General features: G+C 42.5%; 1 protein-coding gene and 1 non-coding gene across 2 annotated transcripts in view; one reads left to right on the top strand and one right to left on the bottom strand.

Annotated features, from left to right (window-relative positions):
* Positions 1 to 2663, top strand: part of SLC13A4 (solute carrier family 13 member 4) — a 40697-nt gene extending 38034 nt beyond the window's left edge. Inside the window, exon 16 of the mRNA XM_060020962.1 lies at positions 821 to 2663. Coding sequence (XP_059876945.1) covers positions 821 to 958 — 138 coding nt within the window. The 3' untranslated portion in view covers positions 959 to 2663. The remainder of the gene's footprint in view (positions 1 to 820) is intronic.
* A 3224-nt stretch (positions 2664 to 5887) lies between these two features.
* On the bottom strand, positions 5888 to 16205 carry LOC132431226 (uncharacterized). Its single transcript, XR_011246625.1, has 3 exons — positions 16138 to 16205; positions 8726 to 8865; positions 5888 to 7796 (listed from the first exon to the last, which is right to left on the bottom strand). It is a non-coding gene; the product is annotated as an uncharacterized protein (transcript).
* Positions 16206 to 16482: the final 277 nt, after the last annotated feature.

Raw genomic sequence — 16482 nt, 5'->3', positions numbered from 1 at the left:
CCAACTCAGTCCCAGCTAGTGGACTTGTGGTGACACGCTGTATACTTGGTCATCACCTGGTAGGATGCCAGCCATCCTTACTGTACACTTTTCCAAATGGCCCTGGCTCTGCCATCCCTCACGTCCCCCTTCCACCTGGCAGTGTCAATGCCAGGACAGAAATGGAAGGGGTCAGAGCTGTGGAGGTGACATTCCCTCAGGAGAAAGCAGCAAAGGCCCCATGCCAGCCAGGGTGCCTGTGTCACCTTCCTGTGGAAGGGCTGGTGGGAAGGCAGCTGACCTGTTGCCCCAGGTGAACCTAAGGTACACTACTTCCATGAGCTGTTCCTTGGGGGAAAAAAGGTAACAGTCATAGAATACAGGCTCTCCTGTGAGTCGTATGTGTCAGCACATTGAAGGCTCTGAGAGGTTCCTGCTTTACAAGCTCTGTTTAATCTTGATGAACACATTCCCTATGATGTAGCTACAGAACCCTTTTTTTAGTGTAACTTAACATCCCAAGATCTGGTGTTCCAAGTACATGGCTTCTAGGCCTCCATGTAATAGCGAGAGTGCTACAAACACAGAGAAGGTTCTAACGGCCGTCTCCCAGCCCCAAGTCCTCCCTGCTCTCCTGTCCTCAACAGTCCTGTGCCCCCTACAAGGCACCACTAGGGCACCCCAGGCAGTGACTGGAACAAATCAGGGCCAAGCAGGTGGGCTGTGATCACATCGGGGGTGAGGCTCAGGCAGGGGACACAGGTGGGGAGCATCTGGGGATCTGTGCTGCTGCCTGCTCACGGTGACTAGTCTGTGTGTCCTGCTGCTTTGTCTCCTGCAGGTGAAGGCTGGTCTGGGGGTCAATGTCATTGGCCTGGTGATAGTGATGGTGGCCATCAATACATGGGGAATTAGCCTCTTCCACCTGGACACTTTTCCCGCCTGGGCTAAGGTCAGTAACATCACTGATCAGGCCTAACAGAAGTGGGCAAATGGCCCAACCAAAGGAGCTGCCAGCACCCGGCAGAATCTGACCAACAGGCCAAGCAAACCACCAGGAGTGCAAAACCCCCAGCAGAAGATTCCGCCAGCTACCACCTCGAGTGAATTGCAGGGAGCCTTCAACAACCAAATGCACAGGCTCGGATGTTAGTGTCTTCTGCTCTGCCCTCCTTCCTTAGCACCACAGCTCAAGGAAACCTAAAACCGTTCTCACTTCCTTGTATCTAGTCTCTCCAATCAGCTCTTTCTGAAGACAGGAAGAAACAAAAGCCTGTCTTTGTTGCCTCTCAGAGGCTAATCCTCACAAACTGACTAGCCTCACTGGGTTTGATGTTATTCTTAATTTCTCGATCCCTTTTAGGAGTAGAAGGAGAAATCCAAATCATCCTACCTATGCACAGAGAGTGACACCAGTGACTTCTCTTTGGGGGAAAATCTCACCTAGAACTTGAGACCTAATGTTGCCTCATTTCTCTCAAGTGTTTCTATCGTAAGTTCTCTCCACAAAAAGGCAGTTCTTAGTAAGTCCTCTTTATGGCAATCAGTACTCTTTTATCACTACTCTGATTCCTTTTTAAGTGTCTCTCTTCAGTGGCTTCTCTATACCGTGGCACCAAATTCCTGTAAAGAAATAGTCCCCTTCAGGAAGAGGCTGGTGCTGTTCTCTGTCAAAGGAAAAGGAAGTAGAGAAAGAAGACACATAGAGATTAGTGTCTCTCTCTCCACTCATCATAACCATCAATACCACCGTGCTGGTTAAGTGTCGGGAGGGAGAAAAAACGTTCATACTTGTCTTATAAGGAGGCCGAAACTGTGATTAAGACCATCGCACTATTAATGATATTTGACGGACTTTCTTCTGGAGGTAATGAGTAGTTCGTCCCTGAGAAGACAAGCACAGAAAGGTCCAAACACATCAGTCACTTTCTACAAGTTAATGAGCCTCTTGAGGGGAGGGGAGATGTCTTACGTCTCCTAAAGTCCCCAACAACTTATACAATATAGTAGACTGTACCTGCTCAATAAACGTTTCCTTTGAGAAAAATCACTTTGGAAATCCAGGCCTCCTCCTTCCTCCTGTACTATACACCCTTTCCCCCAAGACAGAGGTCCTTGCTATAGGACTGGATGAAGCTCCCAGGCCCTCCAGTCTTCAGGCATTACACATTTCTGATTTCTACCATCAGTTACTTGCTAAATACACCTTATGGGAAAAGGAGGACCCCATAGTTGCTGCACTTCTTGAACTGATTTTAAGTTACTATTGATAACACGTGCAGTTTTCCCATAATAATTAACCAATAAGTTACTCCCTTAGTTTACCAAGTATCTGTGAGTTACAAAATTCTTTTGTGCCAAACTTGCACCAGGTTTAATCAGGAATATTACTGCTTCTGCCAATTAGCTTAAGCCAAATTATCTGGCCACTTATAAAAGTGAATGAGCCCATATGAAATACCAGTATTAGGTACACTACGTCTGGTTTGACGAAGCCAGATCACTACAGTCACGTGGCTTTAAAATGTTCGGGGAGCGGGGGGGCTTCCCTGGTGGCGCAGTGATTGAGAGTCCGCCTGCCGATGCAGGGGACGCGGGTTCGTGCCCCGGTCCGGGAAGATCCCACATGCAGCGGAGCGGCTGGGCCCGTGAGCCATGGCCGCTGAGCCTGCGCGTCCGGAGCCTGTGCTCCGCAACGGGAGAAGCCACAACAGTGAGAGGCCCGCGTACCGCAAAAAAAAAAAAAAAAAGTTCAGAAGAGTCAGAATGTCACTCCTAATGTCAGGGTAGCCAAATCCTCGAATGTCTGACCTATTACAGAACTTAGACACCAAGCCTTTAAGTCAGACAATAAGACAAAGGCACAGATAAGATGATTCTGGGAGTATAAATAAGTAAAAAGAGAAAGAAAAGTTGACTTAGAATTAAGTTGACTTAGAATGATTGGCCCCTGTTCAGCTATTTGAGACCCTGACTCACTCCGAAAGGGAAAGCAGTGGAGCCCCCCTGCAGCTGCTGCCAGGTCCGCCAGTCAGCTAAGCAGCCAGCTCAGAAAGGGTGTTTACTTTGGTCTGGTCAGTAGCCTGAACAGCACTGTGTTCTCCCCAGACCACAGATTCAGGCCAAAGAAGATTGCTCGTTCCAGATATGACTAACAAATGGTCAGCTATGACTAACAATTCTTTGTCTTCTAAAATCACTCTGCTGTTGGACAGAACTACAATAATAGCTGTACTTACTAGTCTTGTCTCTTGCAAATATATTAAATTTGATTTTATCTTCTCATATCACAACTCTACATGGGCAGAAAAGCTATAAGTGATCATCTTATACCAGCTCATTTTATAGATGATGAAACTGAGAAACACTAAGCACAGTTGCATCTTATTCTCGATTATACATCAAGTCTGCTTAAAGTTGTCTCTCAAATTCCTTTAAGTCACCCATGAAGTACAGGGTATACTATCTTTTATGTTAGTATTTACATGAAAAAGACTCACATGCCATCTTAGGAAGTCAAAAATAGCTAGTTTTTCCTCCATTGTCAAAAAAGATCACTGTTTATTTAGCTGAGCCCAAATAAAGCAGGTGGCTTTAGGACCCTGTTTGAAAAATACATCTGAACACTAGAATCACCCTCACGCACTACTGAGATATCCAAACCATTAAAAGAGAAAGGGAACTGACAGCACCCGAGGGCACAGGGAGCCATCCTGGGGCTGTGCTCACAGAATGAATGCCGAGCACGCTGCCCGCACTTTTTACAGGGCACCTTCTGCTTGGCCCAATCCTGTACAGCTGTACAGCTAAGAACCAGGCAACGTCACTGCACTTTTCCTAAGCAGGCGCAGAACTCAGATTTTGCAATGTCCCACCCTGCCCCATGCACTTTCCACGAATCTTCACCGTTGGGTTGTTTCTCTCCCAGTGCCTCAAAACATGCCATCCGCTAGGTCTTCAGTACTTGACTACGTTGCACCCAGATTTAGGAAAGGTATAAACTGAACACTGGAAAATCCAAGTCTCACAGACTCCCTATTAAGATCAGGCAAGGTCTCAATATACTTCCCCTTCATCGCCCTGTTCCTTTCCATAAGGCAAGGCCCAAACAGTCAGTAGGGAAAGAAGAACTCATTCATCTGTGTAAGGCATGGAAATGGTATGTGCAAAGTCCGAGCCGGGAAGCTGAAGAAAAGCCTCATATGCTCCAGTACGGTATATAGTGTTCCTTCAGGAGGAGTAACAGAAAAAGCATTTAAAATGTGAGAGAGCTCCGCAGAAAAACAAACATCAGCATAGTACCTAGGGAGTGAATTGCCCAGTGGAAGTGAAAACATGATGCATGTTATATGCTCCATGAACCCGTTAAGTACAGATGACTGGAAAACCCACACATCCCAACTTTTCTCTAGAGTCACACAAATGAAAATTGAGTAAATGATTTAGAAAGAGGGGGCTTCCCTGGTGGCGCAGTGGTTAAGAATCCACCTGCCAATGCAGGGGACACAGGTTCGAGCCCTAGTCCGGGAAGATTTCACATGCCATGGAGCAACTAAGCCCGTGTGCCACAACTACTGAGCCCAAGAGCCACAACTACTGAGCCCGCGTGCCACAACTACTGAAGCCCACGCGCCCACGTGCTCAACAAGAGTAGCCACTGCAATGAGAAGCCCACGCACCGCAACGAACGGTAGCCCCCGCTCACCACAACTAGAAAAAGCCTGCGCAGCAATGAAGACCCAATGCAGCCATAAATTAATTTTTTTTTTAAAGTTCACTATGAGTTAGAAAGAAGGAAATAAAATTGTCCCTTTAAATCAAAACTGCTTAACTGTATAAAACACTAAATCAGATGAGACATCTAAAGACATCAACTGGTAACTTCAACTCATAAAATACAGTGCCTTTTAACAATTTTAAGTAAGGTTCTTTTGTTTTTTTCTCTCCCTTTGGCTTTTTTTTTTGTTTGGGAGGGTTACAGTTTTAAGAATAAGCTTTCCAGTTCAATGTATTTTTTAGGTTCCCAACATAAACCCTTAAGTCTTATTTTTCACACGTGAGTAACCTTCAGTAGAATTTTATGTAACCCTCTTAAGTCAGGTGTAGCAAAAAGTTTCCTTAAGTCACATCAGCAGTTGTTTTCAAACTTTTTTTAAAAGAAAAGAAGGCATGTCTTGCAATGGTTCTTCCCATCCCTCCACTGCTTTGTAAGGCAAGGGCCTCTACAAAACACCCAGGAAATGTACCTTTCATTGCCACAATCACAATAACCACACCCCTTAAAAGCCATGATGGTTCTGGGTTCCTCCAACAATATATCTCAGTGAAGATAAACCTGCCTGAGAACTCCGAGCTCCTTTCACTCCTGCAAGAACGTAAAACTAGGAGAGGGGCTCTGAATGGAGACCAGGAAGTCAGCCTGCGTTCACTGTGTAGCAGTTTACACAGTGAAGGTGATTTGCTGGGTGGCTCCCACTGGCAGAAATGATCCTGTCATCGAGGTAAGTGTCACTCCTGAGGGAAGCTCCAAGTCCAAACGAGCTTTGTTTACAATATATAATTATAGAGACCTAATTTTCCTATGTCCAAGTGACCCTCAAAGAAGCCACTCTGGGAGAACACACGCACACAATGCTCCATGGCTGATAACAAGGGATCCCTCTTTGGAAACAGTTTCCCAAGCTTGTGGCATTTTGAATACCCTCAAGGATGGTAAACCTCTAGCCTTCGAGGATTTGGTCGTTCAAGATCAAACCTTGTAAGCCAGGTGGTATGATCAAGGTGCATACTACAGATTTTCATCAACAAAGAGAGTGACCATAGAATAATGACAAATTTTGCACAGTTCATAAACTGGCTCCAAAAGTGAGTGCAGAAAAACAAAAGTATTCTGACCAAAAGCAACATGTTTGGACTAATATCTACTATTTATTGGACAATTTGCAAAGCACTGTGCTACACATCACATACATTATTTCTACTGTTTCTCATGGAAGCCCTATGAGGTAGGTATTGTATCCACATCTTACAGAGAACACAACAGTTTCAGAAAAATAAGCTGCTTGCCCCTGATCACACTGCAAGGGAGAAGCCAACCATAATATGATCCTAACCTGTCTCACGCACCAGTACAACCTGCAGGGACAAAACTTATCTCCATGTATGAAAGATCCATGTTTCCAAAGAGAAGCAGAATCACTTTATTTTATAATCACATTTAGTATCAGTGGCATCACTGTCTGAAAATAACAGTCTCTAAACCATTCTTTCAGTTTACTAATTCTGCTAAAATGTCTTCAGAAATGGCATCATCAGTGAAGCTGCCCAACAAGCCCTCTGGAACCAAACACCCAGTGAAATGGGCCTTTATTTATATTTAGTGCAAAATACACTTCCAGGACTTTAGCTTGGAGCTATCCCCCTGCACAGATATGTATAATAACATTAGGTTCAAGGTTATCACTGTAATAGCAACAGATAGGAAACAACCTAAATGTTCCTCAGGAGCAGATTAAATAAAATTATGGTATATTCATTCAGTAGAACCTTATGTAGCCAAAAAAAGGAAAGAGTTTCTTTGTTCCTTACCTACTGATATGGAATGACCTCCACTGGGGAAAACACTGTATATAGTTTGTTATCATTTGTATAAAAACCCCCATGTACATGTGTTTGTTCAGGCACAAAATCTTTCGCAAAAGGATACAGGGAACTAGCGAGTGCCTGACTCCAGGGAGAGGAACTAGGAGCTGAGGGACAATGCAGATCACTTTGTACTGACCCAGGGGAAAAGTCAGGTATTTAAACTTTTTTATCAATTAAAAAAAATTATGGACTGATTATACACTTGAAAAATTACGAGTAATTTATGGTTGCAGAAAGAAAAACACAAAAAGTCTTCTTATGAGAATCACTATAAAGTTATAATTTAAATACATTTTTTTAATGTAAAAAGGCATAAAATTTCCTTTATAGACAACTTCTCATTTATCTACCATGTAATGTCAAATGTGCCTGTAATCCCATAAAATAAGTATGATTCTTATGAGAAAACAGAGCCAGATCAAATGCATCGTTAGGAAAAAACATGCATACTAGACTATGAATTCTACTGAGGACAAAGGCCATTACTTTAAATACTTTTCAATTCCCCAGTTCCTGACAGGGTTCTCAAAACAGAGTTTCTTGGTTAATGAATAGCAAATTGATTTATTGGTTAAATTAGCAACTATGGAGCTTCCTGACAACAACATAAAATTAGTGGATAACTCACCAGAAACTGGCTTCTAGATTTTCATTTTAATTACTATTTTGAAACAACATAATTTAGTACCAAAGGTTTAAACACCCAATATAATTTCTAGACTGTGAAATCAGCATTATTTATATCTCATCAGCTATACAAAACTCATCAATTTTTCTTTTGAAAACGGTAGTAGAAATCCCAAAGAATAAGGGAGAGACTACTAATTAAAGGTTACGTTTACTAATCTAGCACCACAATTCCATTCTCAGGACCTCCCAAGTGGCTGGAAGGAGGAAGGGAAGAAGTGAGGATGTTGGAAAAGTAAGGGCTGTTCTTAACTTGTGGCCCCATTTGTGCTGTAAGGCAATGCAGGGTCTAGCAAAGAAGAAAACTGCTGAGGCTGGAGATGAAAACAAAAGCTTTTGGTTCAGATGGTAAAGGAGGCCCTCAAGAACAGTAGAATCAGTTTATCCAGGAGGCAGTGCTGGAGTTGGCCTCATGAACTAGGGGGTTTCTTCTTGGCATCCACGTCCTTTTTAATTTCTTCAAGTTTTTTAGCCAGGTTTGGTATCTTTAAAGAGAAAAGAGATTATTATCATTTCCCATCTACCTAATCAATATTTTTTCATTTCTCTTCCTCTAAAGATAAATGGATTTTTTACTTTTCCTCTAAAAGAAACCTGCTCAACAGTGGTCTTTCTTAGCCTCATAACTGCCTAAGAAGGATACCAAAAGATGTAAGTTAAAGTAGGCTCCCTCCCCAAAAGCCAGAACCTGACTTCTACTTTTATATACCCACTTAGCCCCTCAATCCAGTGCCAAGTAAAAGTTGTACATATAAACAATAAATGTGACATAAATTAACAAGCACCTGCCTAGAAAACCACATGACTCAAGTGAAGGTTGACAAAGGGAATTCCCTTTATCACACTAAAAGTTTCACTATAAAACAAATCAAAAGTTAATATCATATTTCCCTTCCTTATCTCTTTAAAATAAGCATTACCTTTTAGGATCCCCATTCATGGGCATTTGTGTCACCTGATTTTCAACTTCCCCATCTGTAAAGTGAAGCTAATACAACTCTCTACTTCACAAAACGCTGTTCTCCTTAAATGTGTTGCACTATATGAATCCACCTCCAAATTACTCAGTCATCTCTACTACTGGGTAGGGTGCTGAAAAGATTATCCAATTTAAGTATCACTTGATTTTCCATAGAACTGTAAGAATCTAACAGTGTTACTCTATGCTAACAAACCCAGCTCAGGATCACCATGAGACCACCTAAACTGATGGGATTTTTGCACTCCTATGGTGACAGGTGCTTCTGTGAGTTCTGTTATTTTTTCAAACAATGGAAAGTCTTTCTACAAAATTCAGGACTTTTTCCTCAGACCTATGGACCTTGTTTGCTGAAGGCATACCTTACTTCAGCAAACACAAGTCACTATGTATTAGTTACGTGAAATGAAGGAAGACGTGAATATGGTCACTTACGTCATAGTTCTGAGCCAGATACATTCCCACCACGTTGCCAAGAGTAAATCCAAGCTGTAAGGATAGAACAGGAAGAGTCACACTGGAGACGGAGCTCTGTGCCATCCAATACCACACCAGACTACATGGATAATATTCTCCTAAGGAGCGCAGGACAGTTATAAGACCCCGATGTCCAGGCTAGGGCCATGCATAGCATGAAATTCACATCTTTCTTCTACAAAATAAACACAGAAATATCCTCCCAAAAGGTTAAAGAGTATACGAAAGAATATACGGTAGCACTGAACACATCGACCTTATAAATATTTGGCTGTAAGTTCTAGAAACTCAAGCCAAAATTCCGATTTTTGTTGTTAAAAGCCAGTTTATTTATTTTTATTTTTTTGGTTTTGAGATTTTTTATTTCTTGCTACATCAAGTAAAAAGTATTCAATTTTAAAAAGCATTCGGCTAAATCGTAGGATCTTAGAAAATGAAGGGACCTTCACAGTTCAATCTCTTCATATTTCAAGAGGCACCTGAGGCCTAGGACATGGCCATTCATAACAGGAGCACAGGACAACCTAAATTAGATTCACACTCAAACACTAAAATATACAGTGAGATAAAGCAGGAAGCTGACATGCAACTGAGACAGCACATGGTTTAGCACTCTGCCCTGGATGGAGTCTAATGGGCAGGGCACTTAAGACCTGCAGAGAACACAGGTCCCCTAACCATCTCTTAGTCAGTGACAAGAGAGACAGGCACGATTTTTAGAGAACTGTTTATCCCACTGGGTGACTCTTCCTGAACAAAATCTGTTTCATGAAAATTTAAAGCACTCCCTTCACACCAAAAGAGTTTCAAAGTTCCTTAAGATTGGAGTTTTAATGATGATCTATAATTTCCTGGGTTTTTTCCCCCAATAATAAAAAATCTCCAACTGCACACCTAACTTCTAATGTTATAAATGTGAACTGGCATCTGATTTTTTTTATCATTTTCTTTAATCAGTGTCACTCCTATTCAATACACAGCAGAGGTTAACAGAGAAAAACAAAGCGCAGCACTTAACACTAATGGTCATATGTGGTGTGGTCGAATCGTCTTCAAGTTGGAGAACAGAGAACAAGTTGGAGAACTTCAGAACACAGCTGGATCCTTAATAAGTTTTAAGCTTACTAAGCTTTAAACACCAAAAGCATAATTTAAATAGGTTTGTTGTAAGTTAAGAAGCATAAAAGAGGCTATCAAGTCTAACCATAGACCATCTTCTGATCATTTGATTAATCAAACATATCTTGTGAATATTTTTACCAATGTGCACCAAGAAGCAAAATGATTTTTTTCACTCCTATGGGTTGAAACCAGGCAGTCAGAGGTTTTCCAAATCCAGAAAGAGTATTAAATTTGCTTAAAAGAAGAGGGGAAGGGCTTCCCTGGTGGCGCAGTGGTTGAGAGTCCGCCTGCCAATGCAGGGGACACAGGTTCGTGCCCCGGTCCCGGAAGATCCCACATGCCGTGGAGCGGCTGGGCCCATGAGCCGTGGCCACTGAGCCTGCGTGTCCGGAGCCTGTGCTCCGCAACGGGAGAGGCCACAGCAGTGAGAGGCCCACGTACCGCAAAAAAAAAAAAAAAGAAGAAGAAGAGGGGAAAAAAATCATCTAAGAATGTTAGCTCTAACACCAAACAGAAAGAACAGAGGGTTGAAAAATTTCAAGAAAAATAAATTAGAGTTCTGGTTCTACCACTGTCTAGCTGTGTACCTTTAGGCATGACACTTAACCTCCTTGGCGCTTTGCTGATCTGAGTTTCCTGATTTCTAAAACATTATACCAACAATGCTCCTTCTAGCTCCAGCATTCTAGGATTCTTGGTTCTTACCACGTGTGTCTCAAAATAAATATGGCATATCTAATGTGTCTTCATTTTGGCAATTTCACGAGGCATCAGGGCACATGAAAAAAATAGCAGTTATTTTAAAACACAAAACAAAAACCATGGGTCTCTAGACAAGTCATATCCAATTCCAGTTTCAGAATATTGCTAGGTCTACCAATGGGATATTGTAAAATTACATAAACAACATGAGAGAAATGTGAGGAAAATGCATGACACCAGAAAAGCATTTATATGTTGTTCATGGGATACTCAATAGACAAGTTTAGACAGGTAAAAAATTTTAATCTGAATAAATAAAGGATCTCAAAAAATAAAATCTAAATCTGAGGAACAGAGACTCATTAGTCTGAGAAGTTAGACTGGAGCCAGAGTATAAAACGTCTCGAATGAGTCTGAAACCTCTCTGCAGGCCAAGACCTGGAAGCCTCCTCAGTGGTCCATCCAGATGGCTGGACGCTATCACCATGGTCTTCCTCCACATCACAGGGTCCCCCCATAGTACTCCCTGCAGACAAGATAGTGCAGAAGGAAGGGAAATGCCTTCTTCCCAAGCTCAACACTAAATACATCACTATTATGTCCTCTCTGCCATCATTTTGAAACTTTAGGAATACGTAGCTTCTTCTCACAAACATATTGGGGACAATAAATGGTAAAACACCAGAAGTTTGGGGACTGAGGAGTGACATGAGCGAAGTAATGTAAAGGACAAACAGGTGAGAAGAAATCTGAAAAAAATCCTCCCAAATACATCTGGCCTCCAAAGGTTTTGATTGAAGGATTACAGTCCCTTATACCCTGAAAATCAATTTCATATCCAGCCGTGTGAAAAGATTATAAAATGGTCTCTATCTTAAAGAATTTATATGATGTATAGAAAGAAAAGCTATATATAAGTAAAATAGTTATATAACAACAGAAAGCAGCACCCAGCACAGGATCTTGAATGTAATAGATGCATGAAAAACCAGAACTGAGTCATGAATTAAGTAACAAAATGAGTGATACAGAAGTGATTCTTTTAAGAAACCATACCTGAAAGAGATCGGTGTACCTCAACTTGTTATTAAAGGCTCTAAAGATGCTGAGGAAGTGTTAAAATTTAAACTGGAAAGGGACGTGACTGTGGAGAATCAAGGTACAAGATAGGAATGACAATGTAATGACCTGAATAAAAGAAATAGGCCCAATTAGAAAAGTGGATTTGAACTAAAAACTGGAGAGAAACTACTAGTACAGAGAGCTGGATAGGGCTAGCTGATGGACTTCAAAAAACAAGCAATGGAGTTTAGTTCATTTACAAAACGGTGGGGAGCCACTGACTGCTCTTTACCAGCAGCAACGTGATGAAAGCCCTGCTTTGCAAGCACTCACCTGACAGCTGTTCCCAAAAAAGTCTGAAAAAATACAGATTAGAGAAGGCACACGGGAGAGCAAGCAAACACGAATGAATTGTTTTTCTTCTTTAAAATCAATGAAGATCAATGGAATAGAATAAAGCGTCCAGGAATAAACCCTTACATTTATGGTCATGTGATTTTCAACAAGGGTGCTAAGACATCCAATGGGGAAAGAATGCTGGGACAACTGGATATCCACATGCAAAAGAATTAAGTTGGACCCCTACTTTACATCATAAACAAAACTTAACTCAAAATGGATCAAAGACCTAAATGTAAGACTTAAAACTGTAAATCTCTTAGGAGAAAACATACGAGTAAATCTTCATGATCTTGGGGTAGGCGATGGTTTCTTAGATATGACACCAAAAGCACAAGTAACAAAAGAAAAAATAGATAAATTTGATTTTATCAAAATTTAAAACATTTGTGTTTCAAAGAATACCAACAAGAGGGCTTCCCTGGTGGCGCAGTGGTTGGGAGTCCGCCTGCCGATGCAGGGGACACGGGTTCGTGCCCCGGTCTGGGAAGATCCCACATGCTGTGGAGCGGCTGGGCCCGTGAGCCATGGCCGCTCAGCCTGTGCGTCCGAAGCCTGTGCTCTGCAATGGGAGAGGCCACAACAGTGAGAGGCCCGCGTACCACAAAGAAAAAAAAAAGAATACCAACAAGAAAGTGAAGAGAACCCACAGAATGAAATAAATATGTGCAAATCATATATCTGATAAGGGACTTGTACCCAGAATACATAAGGAATTCTTATGAGTGAATGATAAAAAGACAACCCAATTTTAAAACAAGCAAAGGATTTGAACAGACACTTCTCCAAAGAAGATATACAAATAAACGGCCAACAAACACATGAAATCATCATTAGTCATTAGTCATTAAGGAAATGCAGATCAAAACCACAATGAGGTCTCATCGCACCCACTAGGGCGACTTAAATCCAAAAGATGTATAAGTGTTGGCAAGGATATGGAGAACCTTCATACATTGCTGGTGGGAATGTAAAATGATGTAGCCACTTTGGAAAAGTCTTGCAAATCCTCAAAAAGCTGTGCACAGAATTACCATCTGACGCAGCAATTCCACTTTAGGGTATATAACCAAGAAAACTGAAACATGTACCTACACAAAAACTACATGAATATTCATAGCAAGATTATTCATAATAGCCAAAAGGTGGAAACAACCCAAATGTCCATCAACTGGTGAATGAATTAACAAAATGTGGCATATTCACACAATGTAATAATAATCAACCATGAAAAGGAATGAAGTCCTGATTCATGCTACAACATGGATAAACCTTGAAAACATTATGCCAAGTGAGAGGCAGTCAGAAAAGACCACGTATTGTATGATTTAACTTAAAGGAAATGTCCAGAATAGGCAAATCCAGAGAGACACAAAATAAATTAGTGGTTGTCCAGGGTTAGGTGTGAGAGGAATGAGAAATGAATGCTAATGGTATGGAGTTTCTTTGTGGGGGGCAATAAAATATTAGATATAAAAATTAGATAGTGGTGATGCTTGCACAACTCTGTGAACATATTGAAAAAACACTAAATCCTACTAAATCCACTAAATCCTTAAATGGATGAATTGTATGATGTGTGAACTAACTGTATCTCAAAACTATTAAAAAAAAAAAAAAACAGTAAGATTTGGGACCTCCAGGGCTTCCCTGGTGGTGCAGTGGTTGAGAATCTGCCTGCCAATACAGGGGACACGGGTTCGAGCCTTGGTCTGGGAAGATCCCACATGCCGCGGAGCAACTAAGCCCGTGCACCACAGCTACTGAGCCTGTGCTCTAAAGCCTGCGAGCCACAACTACTGAGCCCATGTGCCATATCTACTGAGCCCACGTGCCACAACTACTTAAGTCCGCGTGCCTACAGCCCATGCTCCGCAACAAGAGAAGCCACTGCAATGAGAAGCCCGTGCACCACAACAAAGAGCAGACCCCGCTCGCTGCAACTACAGAAAGCCCACGCGCAGCAACAAAGACCCAACACAGCCAAAAATAAAATTATAAATTTATTTTTAAAAAAATGTCCATGTGTGTTACAATGTGTAAGAATATTGGAAAGCACTGAGATGCAGTATCCAAAAGCCGAGGGAGGAGGGATTAAAGAGGTGATTAAGAGTACCAGGTGCTGCTGCTCTGAGAGATAAGAAAAGCAATACATTACCCCAGTAACAGTACAACAGGCAGTGTACACAAGCCACGAGCAGTGCCCATCATATCAGGTTTCCCTTTAAAAGCTTCAAAAGTTTCCTTACACCAAACTGGCTAAACCATGCTGCAATTAAGGAAGCTACTGCAGTACAAGCAAGGGGAAAGACGCAGCAGGACCACAGGAGCAAGTTTCGATATAGGGATGATGGGCAAATATTTTAATCCAAGGAGAAATGAACAATATCTGAGTCCTTACTGTCATTGTTTCAAGTACTTTAATGTATTAACTCATTTTTAATCATCACAATAAAACCATGAAGTAGGCTCCCATTTTCAGATGTGGAAACTGAAGCATAAAGAATTTAAATAACTTGCCCAAGTTCCCACTGCTTAAAAATGATAATTCAAAGGCAGGAGTCTGATTCTGGAATCTGACCTCTTAAGCACTAGGACATGATGGCTGGTCACAGGTTAAAAGCTCGAGGAGATCTCAGGGATCATCTACATCAACCCCATTGTTTTATAGATGAAATGGCTGAGAGCAAGGAGAAAGATTTGCCCAAGTTCAAATGAGCTGGTGAATCATTTGACAGAGTTAGAATCAAGGTAAAGTTATGCTATTACTTCTTTCAACAAATGCAATGAGGAGGTGGGAGAACATCCGTGTTACTTCTGAACTAGGAATTTAATGAATGGCTTCGGCATCTCTCCTTATATGCTGAGAATTCTGAATTTGCATATCAGTCACATCCATATTCATACACAGCAATAGTTTATTTCAAAACCAAATAAAGTCACTCTGCAAAGGTACCTAGAAAGTTAAGTGTAAATGAATCCATGTGCTTCCTCCCAGTTATCAATGAGCTACGGCTGTACAGGAGACTCAATTACATCATCTCACACTTTGGGGCTGACAGTTCTTAACCTGAGTGTTTCCTACAACCATATGGCAGTAATTATTTCTATTGACTCCTAAGCTAATACCCAGTTAGGACACTGGAGAAACTTCCAGAAGCAGAGGTGTAGCCATGTCTTGTTTAGGCAGTTTATGTCAAGGATACTCTCTTTCCGGCCTAGAGATTGAAAAATTAATTACCATCTCAAAAAGGACAGAGGGGCACTTTTTCTTCTTTAATCTCTTTCATAAAGAACGTAACATTTGGGAAAGTATCTCATCCCAAGAGCACTCAATTTCCATCGGCCACCTGGAAGGTATTACAATACCTGCCTCTTATCAGAATCAGAATTTAAACATCCAGTTTTGAAGGCACGAAAACCTGGAAGAAAGACTTTCACCTGGAAGTCTGGCAAGTCCTCCTGAAACCTTCAACCAGGCAATCTTTGAAACACATGGGGCTTTGCCAGAAAACCCGCTTTTAACTGAAAGACCCATGAAAAATAATTTGTTTACTCATGGTAACAGTCGTTTTACCCTAGAGTGAGCATTTTGGAAAAATTATTTGTACACCAGGGCCTGACTCAGGCCAGCAACCAGCCATCCTCCGTCTGGAAGCTATAAAAGGTCTGATGAGCGCTCCCCAGGCCTCTAATTCTGGCGGTTTACTCCTTTAGAGTTTATTCCTGGCCCTCCTACGTTTTCAAAGACGCCAACCAGCAGGGCTCTAAGTCGACGGGATATGTGTCTACGTCAGGGGGTGGCAGTGCAGAAAAAGTCATTAAGGACCCCGGGAGCCTTAACTCGAGGAATACACAAAGCACGCGGGCACGTCACAGAAGAGCTTTGAAAACGCACGCTCTGACCCCTCAGAAGTTTTAGGGACTTGAAGGGAGGCAGAAAAATGCCGGCCAAAGGATTTGGGTGAGGCAGAAACAAAACCCCGCAGCCCACCCCGCCAGGCAACTAGCAGGCGCGGGGGGCAGTGGGACCCGACGGACCCACGCCCAGGGCTCCCAACTCGCTCCTCGGCAGCTCCACTCACCAGGAACTGGAGCATAATGTCGGCAAGGAAGACTCGTAGGTCAGCTACAGCTCCGTGGGCCGTCCGAGAGTGCCTCCTCCGGCGCGACAGGCGGAGCCCGCGGCCGACTTCCGGTTCACGCCCCGCCCCGCCCCTTTGGCACCCTCCGCCTCGCATCAGCCGGAAGCGGCTTCTGGCGTCCCCTGGCGGAGCTCCTCGGGATCACCTCCTGAACTGACCGCCCGGCGCGAGCGTGCGGGGCCGGCTAGGAGCAAGTCCCAAGCCCCAAGCCGGGCTTGCATTAGCTTTGAACATTCAGATTCCAGGGCCCAGTCCTCAAATCCCGTTTCTGTAAAGCTGGGTCGG

This window comes from Delphinus delphis, chromosome 9 (assembly GCF_949987515.2).
Source record: "Delphinus delphis chromosome 9, mDelDel1.2, whole genome shotgun sequence".
In the NCBI taxonomy this organism is placed as follows: Eukaryota; Metazoa; Chordata; class Mammalia; order Artiodactyla; family Delphinidae; genus Delphinus; species Delphinus delphis.
This window is presented reverse-complemented; position numbering and strand designations above follow the sequence as displayed.